A 19,225-nucleotide genomic window follows, 5' to 3' on the forward strand; every position below is an offset into this window, starting at 1 on the left:
TCCCCTCGTTGGTGGCTATCTTTCTTGCAAGCATGCAGATGCAGACGTTGCAATCGTTCGTCTAGAACTGCCATTAAAATTCAATTTCTTGGTGACCACGCCTTTTTTTAGAGAAAGCCTGCACCCCCTCCACCATTATCCCCCAAAGATGGAACAGGGAGTGGCATTTATGGTTATAGCTGGAAACTGAAGCAACAGGGAAACCGAATTGAGAACCCACAGAGTGCTGGCATACGCACTTGGAAAAACGTGCGACTTGGAAAAACGCACGACTCCAGTATTTGCATGACACACAGTCGCACAACTCCAGTATTTTTATGACACACAATTAAGAGTGGCTTCACAGTTAACTTGCTTTATTTTTAGTGTTTATCTACAATTGCATGTCTCTTTACTTTAACAGGTTTTCAACCTAATAAAACAATATACATGAAACGGGCAAAGGAAATGTGTTTAAGTGCCCTAGTGGGCCACACCCTTGTTATTACTTTCATTCAATATTTGAAAAGAAATAATGTGATAAAGCTTTAAAATAAGTTTCAAAATATCTGAATGGCCTGATTCAATTCAGCTGATGTATATGGATGCATTTTGACACTTGGAACTTTTCTGAGAAGTCAAATACACTTGTCTTAGCTATGAAATACCATGATTTACAAAGCACAGTGCTTATTTAATCTATTACACAGTAATCCCTGTCCCTATCAATGCTTGCATTTTTCTCATTTGCCACGTGTTGGATTAACATCTCCCTAGATCTTTTATCTTTTGAGGATCGGCTATGTTTGAAGGATCGAGTATCTACATCTTCTCCTCATTTTGGCTCTCAACTAAAATGAAATGTTGAAATGTTATTAAATGGGGCTAATAAAAGATAAATAATTTTCTCAAACATTAGCACAGCTAGTCAATAAAAAAATAAAGGCATGATCAATGCAAGGGATCTCTTTATAGCTTACAATGGTATTAAATTTTCTTTCACTTCATCAGTCATCAGAGTTATGTGTGGTGTTTTGAGGGGAACAAGAGTCAGTCGACCCCCCAGAACCCCCTGGGTAAAAAAAGTCACCTGTATCAGAAGGTGGCATCACTTTTACTGCTGGGCCTTTATCAGCTGGACCCTCATCCATAGCAATCCCAGAAGAGGATGCTTCCCTTCTGTTGGATGGCACACAGGGCAGGGCAGCCTCCCCTTCTGGTGCCTCATGGAGAGGAAAACTCTCCCTTTTGTTAGGTGATTCAGAGGGAGAAACAGTTCCTTGGTGCCTTGCTAGTTTCTCCTCAGGATTTAATTCTTCAACAAAATCCTCTAGCTTTGGAGGATCCGGTATGTTAGAAGGATCAAGTATGTCCATTTTGTCATCACTTTGGCTCTCAACTAAAATAAATGAAAGATGATCAATAATTGTGTCACACATTAGTCAAGGTATTTTATCAAAATAAAAATAACAGGTATGATCAGTTCAAGGGATCAGTTAATTGGCTATCCTTTCAGGACCTGACAAGTTATTATCTTTGGCACGTCTGGAAAAAAAATCTAGATTTTTCTTTCACTTGATCAGTCCTCAGATAAGTTGTATGTGGTGTTTTGAAGGGGGGATTGCAGATCCCCCAGAACCCCCCTTCCCCCTGTATTTGTGTTTTGACCAATCGCTGATTTAAATTCTCTGTAGAAGAAAAGTCACCTGTATCAGAAGGTGGCATCACTTTCACTGCTGGACCCTCAACTGATGGATTCTCATTCATAGCAGCCCCAGAAGAGGATGCTTCCCTTTTGTTGGATGGCACACAGGGCGGGGCAGCCTCCCCTTCTGGTGGCTCATGGAGAGGAGAACTCTCCCTTTTGTTAGGTGATTCAGAGGGAGAAACAGTTCCTCTGTTGTTAGATGACACTGGAGACATCTCCTCTTTTTGTGGATCTTCACAAGGGAAGTAACATAATAGTAACCTCTCATATATTTCTGTGTCTTTGGGAAGAAAAGTGCAGAATATGATGCGCTCAACCTGAAGAAATAGATGACATAACTTTTACATATAAGGTTCAGTAAGCAGTAAACACTGGTTGTTGCATCATACCAAAAATTGGCTGTGCAGATGGAGGAGGGGGGGGGTCTAGGCAGTCAGGGCCATTTCTTGGGCATTTCACATTTACATCCTTCCACCTAAATTACTCAAATTAAGTTACTCAAGTGACTTTCAGTATATATTATTTTCCTTTCCTTATTTTGGTTAGCTATGCCAATAACAGCCCCCCAGTGAAACCTTGGCTTTATTGAAGAAAAGGTAAGGTCACAAAATAGTCTCTTATGGTACTTTTAGTAGCTGTGACAGAGCCTCCTTTAAAGCCTAGTCACACTAGTGACAGTAGCATATTGGTAGGGTGATGATTATTCATGTTTTTATATATAAAATTGGAATAATTTTTTTTGTGAGATACACTCAAAATGTTGGCAATATCTTACATACACTATCATTGTTGTTATCTGTTTCCAGCCACTGACGGACAGTTTCCAAGGCAACATGAGCGGCATCCTTGTTGGGATAACCTAAAAGCACACAAAACAAAACAATATATAGTTTTAACTTTACTACTAGCAGTTAAATACTTATAACAGAAAACTGCTGTTTTCATACCATAAATGCCAGTAGATATGCAGCAGAAAGCCTATGGAAAGAAACAAAAGGTTTATGAAAATGACTTGTACTATTGTGTACTTCTATCATTGCAACTTTATCATACATTGTAAGTAGTAGAAAAGAAACTGTTTGGCCCATAAGTTCCATTAAAACATTCTCCATAATCTGTCAATTAGAGCTATATACTCCAAGACTAAGTTATAAAATTTCTGACAGTGAATCTAACCATAAAATGGATTTTTTTTGTCATGGAAGAATTTTGGTAGGGCCAACCCTCACTTAGACAAACAAAACATGATATTACTATGTAATCTTTAGTTGTTGACTTGACCAAAATATAAAGTCCTGACACAGTAGTCAGTGGTCTCACCAGTGTCTTGACACCATGCTGCTTTGCAAGTTGTAAGCAGTTTTTATAGCAGTCTTGTAGTTTGATACGATTTTTTCCCATTGGGCCAGCTGTGTGTATGACATCTAAGCCAAAATAAGGAGATCCTTTTAGTAATACTGATAAGTTAAAAAAAAGCATTTAAATATTCTGAATAACCATACTTACATTTTGCAGGTAGTCTGTGACCTAGGTTGGATAACATAAAAGTTGAATAAGAGTGTTAAGAAAATTTATAAAAAAGTCAGAAAAAAATTTAAGGGGCAGTCGCACCGGTAGCGGTATTTTTTAAGAATGCTACCATCACCAATCCAGCACAGAGAAAAACTACTGGACACTATCTAAAAGCTGTTTGATTGTCTTCTTGTGAGTAAATTTGGCGCGATGCAAACAGGTTTTCATATCTACATACTCTTTAAGCTGTCTATTTTGCTCTCAAGAAATGATGATTCAAGGTGTATTTTCACTTTGAAACGAACGTGCGACTGCCCCCTCCTTATGGTGATTTTTCACACATACAGTAAGCCCCTGCTTTACAGTCCTTTACTTTCAGAAGTATTTGCATTTTACCTAAAGTAATTTTGGCCTCTCCTGTTTGACATCCTCTCAGTTTTCTACATTCTTTAAATAGATTATCCCCTGCAGCACGATGAATACAGCCATCAACTAAAACAAAACAGATGACTTTCAATACTGATTAAGAAATGCCCCCAAAATAAGCATAAAAAATCATGTTGCATCAGCATTTCAATGTTTTGTTTCATCCCTATTTCTCCGTGAGTGCTAGGATCTTGAGGGCACGAGCCACTGTGGCTAATTTTTAGCCAAAGGAATAAGCCACACTTAATGGGGAATTATGCCCAACCGAGAAGCTATAGCGACCAATTTAATCTAAATCCTATTCCTACCAACTTTAATATCGCAAAATTCAATACCCTTTCTGTTTTTCTAATGACGACCAACACGATTAAGAACTAATGATTCTTACCTTTTGTGCCACAGCCTCGATGTATGTAAATGTGTAAGAAATTAGCATCAAGCACAATATGATTTCTAAACTAGTTTTGTTTTGTTGTAATGTTTAATAAAATTCTCTGAGAAATGCATTTTTAACATTTTTTTGTGAAATTGAAAGTGATTTTGCACCCAAATCGCAAAATCTAGCGAAATATGCAATCTAGCGAAATATGCAATCATTTTTTTTTTTTTAAATTAAGTCCCCGCAAAAAGTTACAATATGGTAACCAATTGTAACTGGAGATTTCAAGAATTATCCTCTTCGTGAAAATATTATGCTACCCGTAACTAGGAAACGGCGCAAAACAAGAGAGAGTTCATTCTTCAGCCTGTGTTTTTCTGATTTGCGATTTTCATCAGTAAGTTATCTTGACGAATTAGAAATAAGATTTTGAGGTGAAAATGATGATTCAAAATTCTCTAGTATAGAAAACTGGCATTCACCACCATTGCAAACGTAGTTAGCAATAGAATTTGCCACATGGGAAAGGAATTCGCATTTTGCGAAAAGATGAGCGCTAGCATGCAAGTATTTAAAAGATTTTTTTACAGTACCACCACTGATAACCAGATTTTAATTACTACCAAAGAATTTTTGCTGCATTGCACCTACCTCCACCTCCCCCAAGAAGAGTTGTATTTGCTGTTTAGAAAAAAATTAAAAAGCATTAATAAAAAATCTAGTCAGGTTTGCTTCTCCTTTTCTAATGATGGGAAAATAGTTTGTTTGCTGGTTAAAAGACTAAAAAAATCTAAAACCACCATGATAAGTCACCCTCTACCACTATAAACTTTATTTGGATAACTGTCAACATCAATCCCAATAAACATCAGCATAATGGTGTTACCTGCATTTACGATAGCATCTATTTCAAGAGCTGTAATATCTCCTGTCCACAATGACACTTTATCATTCAGCTTAATATCAACAGTGTGTTTCTTCGAAATTTCTTTTCCTTTTTCTTAAAAAAAGAACCAGACAAAAAATATATTTTAAAAGGAGAAGGGCATAAGGGCTTGTGGTGATGTGGTTTGCCTTAAATCTGGCACGGTTTTTCAGGTTTTTATATTCTATTCCACAGTATTGTGGTTTCTCTAGACTGTGCGGTTTACGGTTATTGACTTATTTTGATGTTTTTTTGTTTTTTTGCATTTTTGTGTGCAGTTTTGCAGTTTTCGCACCCCCCTTATGTCCCCATCTAACAGTAGTTCCTGAGAAAAAGGAAGACGGGTGACATTGTTTCGACAAAATTACCATGGATATTATAGGCCCTAATAATTCCTCATTGGTATAATTAGGCCTGGGCATAGGGGGACGCATCCATCTCCCCTACCCCTGGGCCTCAAGTATTTATAAGGGAAGCACAGAGAAGGGGGAGTACTTTAGGTGATGAAGGGTAGGATAAGGATGACCTTCACAAAAGCAAAACAAAAAAACTAAAAAGACAAGTTGCCAGAAAATTTTTACTGGCATACAAAAACATGAAAAAAAATTTGAAATTGTTTGTTAAGTACCGAATTAAAAGTTGCAGCTGAGAAAGCTGTGTGAGATTGTCATTGCTCGTAATACCATAGCTGTCAACTTACCTGCATTAGGCGGGTGTCACAAGATTTTGGACTTCATGACAAGCCTAATTTTTGTGAGAATGTTCATACATTCTCTGTATTCACCTGCATTGGCTCTCTTGGGTTTGTTTCACATATTTACTGTACAGTATTTAACCCGATTTCACAAGACTCCCTTCAAATTTGGGTTAACAGCTATGTAATACCTCATTATTTTTACCCATAAAAATACCTGTCTTTTTTCCAGAAAAGAAATTCTTTGGGCAACCACTGAAATATAACAGACCACACCCTTTAAAATATGGGGAGCTCCTCGACCCGGGTCTACAGTACCTATTCTTGACTTGAAGTAATACAGATTTTCTTGGTGGTACTTTGACCAAGGTAAAACGTCTTTCAGCATTACATAATGGTCTCCACATTTATAGCGTTTTCGTTTCTCGTCCAATGGCTTTCTCGAATATTCCCTCCACTTCTTTGCTTCATCAGAATTATCTAAGACATGGAAAGACAATTGACAAAAGAATTATCCAATTAAAATCCAAAATGGTCAAAACATTAGCTGGAAACTGGCGAAAAACTTTGACAAAAAATCCTAGCTATTTGAAATCAAAGATCAATCGATTAGCAGTCAGCAAACACTACTCATTGATACGTTGATAACGTAAAAAATAACACTAATTCGTGAATATAATTTATCACAATTGATTAACGATCAAGATGTTTGTACTTGTAACTTATCTCTGCCAAAATATGGATGGGGAACAGAAGTTTTACCAGTCGAAAAAAATTTCCACAAGCTTTGCCCTTTTTTTACTTTCAAGCATGTGTAAATACAGTACAGTACACAGTACAGTAGAGTTGTAATTTTCCCCAAATAATAACTTAAATTTACCTTTGATGTCCATTTTCATGTAGAAACAGGGACAGGTTTTCGGGAAATAATGTCAACAACTAGGCGTTCCTGGCACACTAATCGTTAATAAAACAGAATATTTGATTGGACGCAAACTAGACTTGAGAACGAATCAAAAGGCCGTTTGTAAAATACATTGCACGTGACCATTTTTTATACAATCTTTTGGCGGGCAATGTGAAATTTGATTGTTTTGCTTCGAATTTCTAAAAATATGGTGCTGTTTTGGTTTTCCTTTTGCTCGTTTTCACGTTAAAGTGACTCGATGGATTTGATACGAAGTGGAGAAATTTTCAACATCAAGGCCTTGCAGTCACCGCGGCCAAGACAGACTTCTATTGCCACTGATATCTCCTCCTCCGATAAGCTCAACACATCTTTGTCTTCCTCCGCTGGATTCAAAAGCGATGCTCGCTTTCAAGAGCTATATCTCGCAAGCCCAAGAGCACAGGTTTGAGGAATTAACGTGGACTTCGTTTCTTTTTTTTCTTCGTCATCGTTTCTTTTAAAACACGCAAATTTAAGTAAACTAAGATGAGCAGTAGTGCTCGAGAAACTAAAATAGAAACCTTATCGATCACCATACTATGATTGAATGAATGGTTTCTTTTTCTCTCTTTACATTTTTAGCAATGTGGAAGAATGAAAAGTACGCTATCAATGCTTGTATTTGAGACCCTATGGCCTATGGGAGAGGGGGCCTATGGGAGAGGGGGGAAGGGGGCATGTGTATAACTAAAGGCCTGCTTACCCTGCATGCTTAAAAACCATTGACTGATTGGCTGGCATTAGGTCCCTTGCAGCTACAATCAGAAACAAAGCTGTTGAAAATTATAACATCTCAAATGCAGTTTCAGATGGAAATCTAAATTACGTAGCATAGTAACTTTGATCTCCTCCCTCCCCCTCCCCCAAATCAATGTTGGATTCTTTTACTGACAACAGCAACTTTGAATTGGAAGGAGGGGGATGGAGTAATAACAAGTTTCCATATTGTAAATTATTTAAGTAAGACTACTTTTTAGATTTCTTTTTAAACAGGTTTTTGTTGCTGATTGTAGTTGTGAGTGCCCCATGCAGGGTTACCATCGAGTCAAGGGGCATGCCCATCAGCCTGTGCAACTAATAGCTATAGGTCATGTATGGTTGAGTAAGACTAGCCTCATGTGGTGCCAAATCCATGGCCACAAAGCACTGACAATAAACCCTATGCAGATATCAATATGAGCATTGGAGCTATTGCATACTATATCTAAATTGTGGCACTGCTGACCACATAGCACAGTGCCTACTAGTCCCCTTCTGTTTAGCTGGGCACTTAGAAGCACTCAGTTTAGCTGTTACACAAAAATGTTGCCCAGATAGTTGAGAAACATTTTCGTGTTGCATGCCACAGTTTTTTGTGCTACTGTGCAAGTCTTTGCTAGTTGTTAAACTAGGAAACATTTATAAGGCATGTTACATGTGACATGCTCCCAGTTTAGGCCTTTACTTTATGCCCTGTTGTGAACTCATCACCTTATCTTCATCTTTAGGAGTTAGTTGCATCAATGGATCACACTAGCTCAAGGTTATCTGAATCATCAATGCGATCATACAAGAAGACAACTCCAACAAAACAGGATCCAAGAAGTGCACCACCATCTTTAAAGAACACTGGACTTGTTGTCAACATGGTTGATTTCTTTAAAAGTTCTAATCCAACTGTCAGCAGTAACAACAATAATAACAACAACAATGATACATTCAGTGAATGTTCTTTTAGCCCATACAAGGCAAATAATGAGAGAGATGTCTTGAAAATGCAAGTGAGTGATATGATTGATAGGCTAGCTACAACTGTAGGCTCTCCTCCCCGTAATCATCATGACATGTTATCAAACAGAGGTCCATTAGAGAGTGCAGATTCAGGTTTTAATGAGTTACCAAGCGATTCACAAAGGAACTCAATAGCTGATGCCCCAAAACATGCACCTTATGCCAGGCTTACTGAGAATAGTGATTACTGCAAAGACAGTGATGATGATTTGGGAGATAAAGATTCTGATGTTGATGTGGAGGACCATAATAGTGAAGATAACAATGGCAATGGCGGCACAACAGATACTAATGATGGAAATGATGCTGTGTATGATGAAAATCATAATGGCATTGCTGGTAATGATGATATAGATGCTGAAAATCATGTTGATGAAGAAAATGGTGTTGATGATGGCATTGGCAAGGATGCTGATGATTATGAAAACCAAATAGACAAGGAAGATGAAGGTCATATAGAGAAAGAGCAGGAGGGAAGCAATGATGTTATGCACACAAGCAGTGATGATACCACAACTCAGGTATTGTAAAAGGAGGTTAAAATATAACATCCCTCGTGAAATGATCCACTAAAACAAGTGAACACTTTTCCAACGTCCATTATTGCACAGTAGTACGTGTTGCACTATACATAACAAAACAAGAGAGAACTGTTGTATTGATCATGTAAGTCTCTTGATTTCTTTTACATTGTTTTGTTCTAGGCGATGGCTTTAAGAAAAGACTCCATGAAATCCCACTCCCTGAAAAACTGGCACCTAAAAGCCCTGAAGAGCAAATCACAGTGTGGAGTTTTTGTAGAGGGGCAAAGAGAGTAAGCACATGCATTGAGTGTGGGGGAGGGGAGGGTAAGGGTAGGGCAGACAGCAGTCATTCTTTTATTCCTAATATGTCTTCTGTAAATACACTTTAGGAGCTTGCACTTGTCAGGTTGTCAGAACATGATTTCCCTAGCCAGTTTTCTGACCAAGGAAATGATTCTCAAGAATGTGGTTGTTGATTTTCAGTGAGGACCCTATAGGTGAATTGTGGCATAGTACTATTATCCGAACCAGAGTTAACTCAAGACTGGTCCAGACAAAGAGCAAGTCTAAGTACCATTTGCTGGGACCCATGGATGAAGAGGCCACTTTGAGTTTTGGTAAGTAGAGCTACAGTGAACATTTGTATACAGGCCTACTGTCATCATTTTCAACATTATTGCATACTGTTCACACCATTATTCTTTTACTAGGCTTTTCTCAGAAGTTTGTGAAATCATTTCGGCATGGCTTTCCCAATAACTGGGAGAAACTAGTTCAAGACCATTTCAAGCCACTAAGCAGGTACAGTACTAGGCAGTCTTTCCTATTGAATTTCTCAACCCTACCATTATCTCTAGTAGCAGAGGACAGGTAACACTACTTTACAGACACCAAGGTATGTACTGCAGACTAAGGTATTGACTGCCTTGTAAACATATGCAGACCCCTAGCCATTACTAGGGTGTTTTAGATCCATGACACCAGCAAGAGGAGGCTGCCTCGTGCACCTTCTATTGTGCACACAAGCTGATTTTTGCTGACATCGCGTGACATGAAAAAGCATGAAATGCCATACTGAACAGAACTTGACACTGGCAAGAGATGGATGCACGCAGTGGAATGTGTGCAAGACAGCATCCTCTTGCCAGCGTCTGGGGTCTAAAGCACCCTATTTGCTGTTTATATTGGGTTGTACATGTTTATGTAAACCATTTCAAGTTTGCTGCCTCTGGTCTCACAGTAATGATGACTCAGGCAAAGACAAGTTGCTTTCAAAAAGTGGTGGAAAGCAGAGAAGACCTGTGCTATCTATGTATAAGACCCCAACTCGAACTCAAGGCAAGCAAATAGCAGGTAATCTATGCAGTATGAAGAATTATTGATTTTATTTATGTACCCTAAATTCTCATTCTAACACTCAGCTGTTATACCACAAACTGCCTCCAACCTTACAGGTAGTTTTGAAGTGCCTTGTTTTGAATTAGTGCCTCCCTTGCGACTTTAAACATTAAATAAGCGCCTGGGGCACTAAAATGAGAATTGACAGTTAGAGGAGGATTTGAACTTGGACAAGTAAGCTAATGGCCCTACAAAATTCATGAAGGAGGTGTACTTATAGATTGCTAATTAGTTGTGTTCTTTATTTTAGAGACAACACCTATTGAAGTTGAGCTGAGGGTAAGTGACCGTCTAAGATACTATTTCACCCTATTACAGTAACACACTCACTCCAATTTAAAGACTTTAATTCTGACTGGAATCATGAATGTACAGGAACATACAGTAATCCAATACTGGCCGCATGCCCTCCCCATGGCACTAAGAGGGGCAGACTAATATTTATAAAAATGGCTTACGGTCTTGGTAAAGGTAAATTTGACACCACTGTTTGTTTTTGTGGTTTTTGCAAAACCTGTATCAATAGTTCTTAAACTTTATTTTTGCAAAAAAATTTTTTCAAGAAATCGTATTCTAAGACGGCTAAAAATGGGCCTTTGCTGTTTCCCGTGACCTGTTGACCGTGAATTCACGCCAAATCTTTGACTTTTCTAGCGTATTATTTTGAAGCGAGAACTCGAGCTTTTCAGGCGTAACCTCGCAACCGGTTTTAAGATATTGCCTTCACATTTTCGGGATCTGATAGATAATTATGCCTTGTCATAAAGTGTGTGAGGAATTTTCGATTTTCAACTGAAGATTGCTTTTATAGCACTTTTCCTATCAAAATTTTGCCAGAAATGAGAGTTCCAGCTTTGATTCGTGATATTTTGTTGACATTGTCAAATAACAAAAAGTCCTCACACATTTTGGTAGATCATCTATCTGTCATTAAGATGCAATTACGTGCAAGTGCATGCGAATAACGCAAAGGTACACTGCGCTCTAGAGTAATCTCTGTACTTTTGAGTTTGAGGCCCCAAAACTTAAACACGGAATTAGCTGTTGCAAAAATAAAACTTGCAGGCATAATTCTATCTTTTATCTTTTATTTGATATATAGTTTGTACATGTAGTGGAAATTGCAGTGACCTTAACCACTTTTAAATTATGTGCTTTCCATTTTTCAGCGAAGTAGAAGTGGTCGACTGATCAAGCCACCAATGGCGTGGTGGCGGGGACAGAGAGTTGTGACAGACGGACTTCACAATCTAACCACCATCGACCCAGGCGGTGAAGAGCACACTAGTCTATCCACAGGGCTGTACAACTACTACGTCAGGCTTCCAGAGGTGTATGGAATAGTGTAATAACTCACATAAAGGGACCAAAAAAGAAAAACAACTTAAGGCTATGAAGGTTCTTTTATTCTCTTGAAATTTTAAAGTCATAATTAATAGGCTACTTTACAGAATAGGGCAGTTTGGGGTGCCTAGCTTTCTGTTTGTAATTTACTTCCAGTTATAAATAGGTTGTTATGGGCAAGTGCTACTTTTTAATTAAATAAAGAGAAACCATATGTGGGGATGAGAGATTGAATATTATGACAGAGTATCGTTGAAGAGTAATAAGGGTAGGTACCCTATTTACAATGGTACTGCTCATGTGTAGCATGTTTAAAAAAAATATATCATACGCCATACACAAGTCTAAAAATTATAAAAACCTGCAAATACATTGGTACATGTGAATCGGGTTAGAATAGGCTAATCCCCTGTAGATCAACAAAATTATTGAGAAAATGGAGAAACCAAGGAAAGGAAAAAATGGAAAACACAACTCTTCACACAGGTGTGCACTCAAAGGGGAAATCCAGGAAACATCGCTGTGTATGTTTTATGTGTTCTCACTTTTTGTTATCTTTTTAATTAATTCTATTTCAGGACGCGCCTAAACCTCTCGCCCAGCAGCTCAAATGTAAGGCTTTCACCCCAAAAGTCGCCAAGTTCAGTGTAACATCACCGCGTCAAAAACGAGAAACGCTTCTATCACGAAGGAGATCCACCGGCGAATCCAGCACACAGGAGGACAGCACAGGAGACGATACTAGTACGTCAGCAACAGAGCGGGTCAGACGGGCAGTGCTAGAAGCACCAACCAGCAGCGAGAATAGCTGGAAGCCCAGCGAAAGCGAGGCAGAGAGGATACAGGCGATATCCAGAAAACGTGGATCAGCCAAGGAGGCCAGCACATCGTCAATCCGGACAATAAAAGGAAAAGATCAGGTTAAGAAGAACATCTCATTCTCTGAAGATGAGGAAAACACAACTGACTCAAGCAACGACCAACACCCATCTGAAAGGGGTCTGACAGGGCGCCTCAGGTCCAAACAAGATACAGGGCGAGCTGGAAGAAGTACTACACGAAACAGTCAAGGGGAAGGGGAGGGAACTCGAAAGAAAACCAATAAAATTCCAGCTCATCATGAAAACGACGATAGCGGAAGCGAAACTGTGGGGGATGTTGACTTTTTGTGTTCTCCGTCAAAAACGTCTCAACGAGCGTTTCGGAAGGTGACGAAAGACGCACAAAGCCGAACAGGATCCCGACCTTATACCCGCGCGACGCCGAATGCGTGTTCCAAGGAACTCAATGACAGTAAGGATGGTGTATTTGATGATTGGAAGCCCCCGTTGTCTCCTAAGAAGACCAGAAAGAGTCCATCTTCGACTACCACAAAAAAGCCACCGCAAGTTAACCAGCTGCAGAAAGCCAAAAATCCATTACAAGCGAGTAAAAAGTCGCCAACAAACAAGCCCCGTCCAACTGTCACGCAAGCGAAGACTGGCAAAGGAGTCGCTAAGAAGACAACAAGGGAGATCTCGAATAAACAAACAAGCAGTACGTCATGGCAGGGAGAGGAGCTCCTTAGGCTTGAAGAGTAAGTAATAATTGAAAGCGTTTTATAATGAATAGATAAATGTGTTAGGGGACTAGCCGGGATCTTGAGACGAAGGCGAAAAAATGTGAGTAACCCTTCTTCCTGGAATACTGAATTACGAGCGTGATAGAAGGCATAGAAATATGATAGTGTCTGACCACGGAACACATCTGCCTTCGAATCTACTTTTCTTACACCAAAGTCTAAGAATGACTGCGATTTCCAGTAATCTGCAAACTCATGATACTTAATTCCAACCGACATATTACATGATTGCCCGGGTCGTCGTTAAAACTTTCATTACTAATTTCACTACTTTCATTGGCCTACACTTGCATGGCTTCCAATCACCTCCCAGCAATGTTCTCTTAATTGTTCAATCTTCTCACAATTGTTTGACTACGTTATGATTTCGCCTAGTTTCTTGAAGGGCGTCATGGCGAAAGTAAGGCTCGGGCACCTGATAGAAAAAGCCCGTTATTTGAACATTTCTTATAGTGTCTCTTATAGAAAAGAACCTTAGCGTAATTTAGATTTGTTCAACACAGCGCACTCCATAGCCTGGCCCCTAATGCACCGCGATACTGGACTAAAGTCTCTCAGCTGGTGGAGACCCGGTCAGCCGAGGAGTGTCAGCTCAAGTACCAAGGCCAGCTTGAGCAGAGGAACACCAGGGCGTATAATAGGCCCGAGCGGGCCGCCAAGCCTTCTGCTAAGCCAAAGGATCGGAAAAGTAAGTATGAGTAAAGAATATAGAGCGTGCAACCGACCCGAGCAGGCAGCCAAGACTTTTGCTAAGCCAAAGGAATAAGTAACAAGTATAGAGCGTGCAAAAGGCCCGAGCGGGCCGCCAAGCCTTTTGCTAAGCCAAAGGATCAGAAAAGTAAGTATGAGTAAAGAGTATAGAGCGTGCAACAGGCGAGAGCGGGCCGCCAAGCCTTCTGCTAAGCCAAAGGATCGGAAAAGTAAGTATGAGTAAAGAGTATAGAGCGTGCAACCGACCCGAGCAGGCAGCCAAGACTTTTGCTAAGCCAAAGGAATAAGTAACAAGTATAGAGCGTGCAAAAGGCCCGAGCGGGCCGCCAAGCCTTTTGCTAAGCCAAAGGATCAGAAAAGTAAGTATGAGTAAATAGTTTAGAGCGTGCAACAGGCGAGAGGTTTGCCGAGTCTTATGCTAAGCCAAAGGGTTAGATGAGTAAGTATGATTAAGAACATAGAACATGCTAAAGGCCATAGAGCCAAGCTGCCAAGCCTTCTGCTTAGCCAAAAATGTCGAGTATGAGAAAACCCTGGGATCGAAATTTTTGGTTTTTGTGGAGAGAGCAAAACTGGAGAACCCAGGGAAAACCACAAACTCAACTCATGTGGAACCCGGGAATAAATCCCGAAATCCAGTTGTTAGAGGCGCAGACACTTCAAAGCGACGCTCTGCCAACTGCGCAACTAACTCTCCCCTGGAAAAGTCGCTCTTATGTTTCCCTTCTCTTCAATTGAACATAGAGCCTCTAGAGGGATTCGAACCATTTTGATATTCAAATAGTCCAGTCGGACACCAGAGCCCGGTTGCGCCAAGCTTGGATATATCCCACCCACCGGAGAACTTATACAGGCTTCATGCCCCAGACCTATTGGTCTCGTGATGAGCTAATCATCAGAGTCATCCTTATTTTTACTGTGAATGCCATCATGACTATAGCTTTTATATGCGCTTCTTCCATGCAGTCACGGCCTTGTGTGGTGGTGTGGGTACACTTAAACGAAAGCGTCAGTTACGGCAGTTACTGGAGCAGCAAGACGATGGTTACGAGGACGACATCTTCGACTCCACGCCATTCAAGAAGTCAAAAATGAACTTTAAGGTAAGGACCTTTGGTCGGTTTGGAAATTTGACTGTGCTGCTAAGTTAGAAAGTGTAAGAGAGCTTAGTGGCGTGATTGAGGTAGCGCCCTGATCGCTTAGTGTGGCCATGTTGGGGTTCCGGCGCTTTCTTCTATAGGTTTCCCCGTAGACTCTGTGTCGCATCGCACTTTATCAGCATCTTTTTAAAGACATTAAAAACCGCTATTGGGACGCTGGTCCGTGACACCATCTTCAGTGATGCAGGCGCGTACACAGGTACGCAGGGCGCACCCCCCCCCCCCCCCCCCCCCCCACCCCTTTGGCGTCAAAAAAGCGGGTCGTTTCTTATTAAGCAATCTTCAAATACTGTGCTCTTTCCATATGATACCTATGACTGCGCACCCCCCCCCCCCCCCCCCCCGGCCAATCCTGGGAACGCGCCTGTGATACTAAGTCACTTTTACGTTTATGACTGTAAACGACGTTGGGCAGTCTGTAGCTATGTAATACTGATGGTTTAATGAAGTATATGCTATATTTTTCACATTTTTGGTCAGTTATATGTGTGTCGAAAAAGAAGATATGATGATGGTTTAATCTATAATCATAATCCATTTATGCGTCGTTAAAAAGTTCCCCTTTGCTGGAGCTGACATTGACGAGGACGATGTTGATGATGGTGAAGATGATGGGGATGACTATGATGACGAGGATGACCGGAGAGCAGAATTCCAGACCCCTAGTAACCGAACCCCTAGCAGTCGCTTCCGCCCACTGGGCCCCGCATCTGGTGGGACGCCAAGTGCAGACTTTATCAGCCCAGGACTATTACAACACGTGAACAGGTTAGTCAGTAAACGATCTAGGGGAGGATTAATGGGTTTTAAACACCCCATTTTGGCTGCCTAGGAAAGGTTTCATGTGCAAAAATTGAGTTTCTGGGAGGGCTCAAAATAATACAGTATTTCTTTCTTGAGGATGCATGCCCCTAAAACCAATCTAATTGCTGGGCATTTCATCGATTATATAGGTCAACCCCCTGTAAGCAAAAAACTGTAAGTTATCATGGTGCGGTGTTCACTCGATGAGATAATATTACTATGCTTATAATCAATTATTAATTATGATCCTCGAATATTTGACATGTTAGGCACGATGTGGATACCTACATACATCGCATCAAGCAAGGAAAGCGACACGCCCCGGGGCCACAGAGTAGACAAAGTGCAAAGGTACCATCTTCGCAAGTAACTTTAGCCCCGTACAAACGGAGCCAGCCGAACACAGTGCTGCCATACGAAATGTTGGCGAAATACTTCACAGTTCCTCCCAACATGGTTTACAAACAGCGACGACATTGCTGGGGCAGCTATCTTCATGTGTCCCGCCGCCGCTCAAAGTAGCCGCAGGGAGAGGTCACCTCTGCGGTTTTAATTTAAGCTCGAATCGTTTCTATGAGCTTTGCGTTGTTGTTGATATAGTGCGTTTGTATCTCTTGGGGTTTTTTTTTTTTCGACGCCCGGTGTTTCTTGGTGTTCCCTCGTTGGTTAGCGGTTACCTTCGTGACTGTGAAGTTTGTGGAATTCTGTGTCACGGCATAGGGTAACGATTCGATTTTTATAAACCGTAGAGGTGAGATCCTTGTAGCAAAGAGTTAACTTCAGTATTGGGAAGGACTGTACTATACTCCACGAAAATAATTTTATGAAGATACATAAAATATCCTATTAAGAATTCGAAGATTTTACGAAAACAGTCATTATCAACACCAAGATTTTGTTTTGAACAAAGATTTTCTTTTTGCCTTTTTAGGTAGTGAAGACCTCCACCCCCAAGAAACAGCTCAAGCCCACATCTCGCAAGTCGCCTCTTGTCAGCATCAGCGACATGTTTGAGGTGCAGCATGTTTCTGATCCAGACAGCGAGGAAGGAGAAGAGGACTACTATTGGTCAGAATAAAATTGATTGACATTTAGGGACAGACATTTACAGACAAGACGTGCGTTTCACTTTCATCGTCTTTTGGTCGGGAAACATTGACTGTCAAAATAAGGGCCAATAGGAAAAAAAATCTTCATGATAAGTCATTTATGGACAGAATGTGCTGATGTGTATTCGTCGACTCTTGCCAGCCCTGTGTCTTATTATAGTTTCTCGAACCCTGGGTGAAGTTCTCCAATCTGACGTCACACCCGCTATGTGTAAAAACTAGAGAGCGCTGGATGTAGGGGGTTCACTTGTGAAATAGGCATTTTATTAAAATCTTCTTTTACTGAAGTCCACTTAACAGTATTTTTATAATATATCTAGAGTAGTACACGCATAGACAGTGATGTTCTTACAATTGTATGTCTGGGGTTTTTTTTTCTTCAAATAAAGACTTCAATTTTCCATTATGCACTGCTGTTTTCTATATTACCATCGCACCATCCACATATCCATAGGATTATCATCCTTCTATAAGGATTTTTAAGTATCAATAGTTTTTAAACTTTATTTTTTCAAAGAAAAATTTCCATAAATCGCCTTCTAAGACGGCTAAAATGGGCCTTTGCTGTTTCCCGTGACCTGTTGACCGTGAATTCACGCGAAATCTTTGGCTTTTCTAGCGTATCATTTTGAGGGCGAGAACTCGAGCTTGTCGGGCGTAACCTCGCGACGGTTTCTAAGATATCCGCCTTCAAATTTTCGGGATCTGATAGATAATTATGTCATGTCATAAAGTGTGTGAGGAATTTTCGACTAAAGATCGCTTTTATAGCATTTTCGTGTCCAAATTTCGCCAGAAGTGAGAGTTTCAACTTTGATTCGTGATATTTCGTTGACAGTGTCAAATAACAATATGTCCTTACACACTTTGGTAGATCATCTATCTATAGGGATGCAATTACGTGCAAGTACATGCGCAATAACGTGAAGGTGCATTACGCTCTAGAGATCTACGCTCCGAACTTTTGAGTTTCAGGCCTCAAAACTTAAACACGGAATTAGCTATTGCAAAAATAAAACTTGCAGGAGATAATTCAATCTTTTATTTGATGTATAGTTTGTACATGTATTGAAAATTGCGGCGCGACAATATTTTTTTTCCGCCGACACGTCGTTTACCTTTACCGAGACCTAAGGCAAGTAGCAAAACCTTTCTTTAGTTAAAATCTGTTCAACGCCAAACCGGTTCCTCTTCTACCCTAGAATCGCTTAACCCTTTCACGCCCAAGTTTTTTTTTGGCTGACGCACACAAAATTCTACAGTTTTTACAGATTTTCTCTTTTTCCTTAGAATTTCATGGGCTGACATAGTAAGAACAAATATTGCCCACATAATTATCGATCGGAATAAAGTACTGGTTTTCCAAATATTGTATTGCAACAATTTTAAAAAGCAGGCAAAGACAAACTTTTTTGAATTTAGCGCAATTTAACCGCGTGCTCGTCGTTTGTTAGTTCCAGTTTATGCATGTTTTCAGATAAACTACATGAAATTAACTTCAAAGATTCAGAGTTAACTCTTTAGGGAAGCATATCCAAGTATTATACATAGCTATTTTTCAGGTTTAAGCGAGCTGGTTGTGATAGTCATGTCAGCACCGTTTCTACACAATACAGCATCAACATGGCGGCAATAAAAGCACGGCTTGCATGGTCATTTCATTTCTAAATTTTAGCGGCTTTATTTCATGGATTGAACAAAACTCAACTGTCCATTTTTGCTCATGATTGTCTAATTGATTGACAATTAGCCATAATCTGTGAATAAATCAAGTATAGCACAACAACACGAAGATTTGAAAACAATCATCGAGCGAAACTAGTGGTGACTATTGAACAAATTCAAGATGGTATTGTGAAGAATTTTCTGCATTGTTGTTCAGATGCGGCCAAAATAGGCTTACAAGAAAGTATTATTTGCTGCTATTGGTTTTGCAATGTCCAACTGGACGAGAAACAAGTCTTTTTCACTCAAATATTTGCGAATTGTTGGCAATAGTCCGATGCCATGAGTACTTACAAAAATACCGAGATGGTGGCTGAATTTATTCACCGTTAGTTCCTGTATCGTTCGCTGTTGCTCTCAAACCACTCAGAATCTTTCTCTTCGTTTCCTTTTTGCCATTTAGAAGCGCCTCAAACAAGTTTGTTCGATTGACAAGAAATTCAATCAATTCAGAATGATGAAAATATAAAAAAAAAACAAAGTTCAA

General features: G+C 40.0%; 2 protein-coding genes across 3 annotated transcripts; one reads left to right on the forward strand and one right to left on the reverse strand.

The window, feature by feature from the left end:
* Positions 1-339: 339 nt before the first annotated feature.
* On the reverse strand, positions 340-6,616 carry LOC5520863 (ADP-ribose glycohydrolase MACROD1). 2 transcript variants are annotated; one of them, XM_048730170.1, is made up of 12 exons: positions 6,504-6,616; positions 5,942-6,103; positions 4,891-5,004; positions 4,656-4,685; positions 3,596-3,691; positions 3,194-3,214; positions 3,008-3,111; positions 2,635-2,665; positions 2,467-2,546; positions 1,686-2,004; positions 1,070-1,378; positions 340-830 (listed from the first exon to the last, which is right to left on the reverse strand). In XM_048730170.1, the coding sequence occupies exons 1-12, from the start codon at positions 6,520-6,522 to the stop codon at positions 802-804; spliced, it is 1,314 nt and encodes a 437-aa protein (XP_048586127.1). In that variant the 5' UTR covers positions 6,523-6,616; the 3' UTR covers positions 340-801. The 2 variants fall into 2 exon arrangements, with proteins under 2 accessions (XP_048586127.1, XP_048586128.1); XM_048730171.1 differs by lacking the exon at positions 1,070-1,378.
* Positions 6,617-6,674: 58 nt separating this feature from the next.
* Positions 6,675-17,419, forward strand: LOC5520864 (general transcriptional corepressor trfA). The gene is made up of 14 exons (XM_048730169.1): positions 6,675-6,975; positions 8,060-8,863; positions 9,047-9,156; positions 9,350-9,483; positions 9,577-9,667; positions 10,107-10,219; positions 10,515-10,543; positions 11,434-11,595; positions 12,187-13,184; positions 13,733-13,917; positions 14,907-15,043; positions 15,657-15,868; positions 16,174-16,255; positions 16,836-17,419. The coding sequence occupies exons 1-14, from the start codon at positions 6,790-6,792 to the stop codon at positions 16,980-16,982; spliced, it is 3,390 nt and encodes a 1,129-aa protein (XP_048586126.1). The 5' UTR covers positions 6,675-6,789; the 3' UTR covers positions 16,983-17,419.
* The last annotated feature ends 1,806 nt before the right edge of the window (positions 17,420-19,225 follow it).

Source organism: Nematostella vectensis, chromosome 7 (genome assembly GCF_932526225.1).
Source record: "Nematostella vectensis chromosome 7, jaNemVect1.1, whole genome shotgun sequence".
Taxonomy (NCBI): Eukaryota; Metazoa; Cnidaria; class Anthozoa; order Actiniaria; family Edwardsiidae; genus Nematostella; species Nematostella vectensis.

What these genes read in the sequence shown, in the direction of transcription:
- LOC5520863 (XM_048730170.1), bottom strand. An exon ending in AGCATGGTGTCAAGACACTG is followed by an intron (nt 2,666 to 3,007) that starts GTGAGACCACTG and finishes TTCTTTCCATAG; the next exon opens with GCTTTCTGCTGCATATCTAC. An exon ending in CAGATAACAACAATGATAGT is followed by an intron (nt 2,005 to 2,466) that starts GTATGTAAGATA and finishes CTATTTCTTCAG; the next exon opens with GTTGAGCGCATCATATTCTG.
- LOC5520864 (XM_048730169.1), top strand. Translation starts at nt 6,790, where the DNA reads ATGGATTTGATACGAAGTGGAGAAATTTTCAACATCAAGGCCTTGCAG. An exon ending in TCGCAAGCCCAAGAGCACAG is followed by an intron (nt 6,976 to 8,059) that starts GTTTGAGGAATT and finishes CTTCATCTTTAG; the next exon opens with GAGTTAGTTGCATCAATGGA. An exon ending in AGAGTAGACAAAGTGCAAAG is followed by an intron (nt 16,256 to 16,835) that starts GTACCATCTTCG and finishes TTGCCTTTTTAG; the next exon opens with GTAGTGAAGACCTCCACCCC.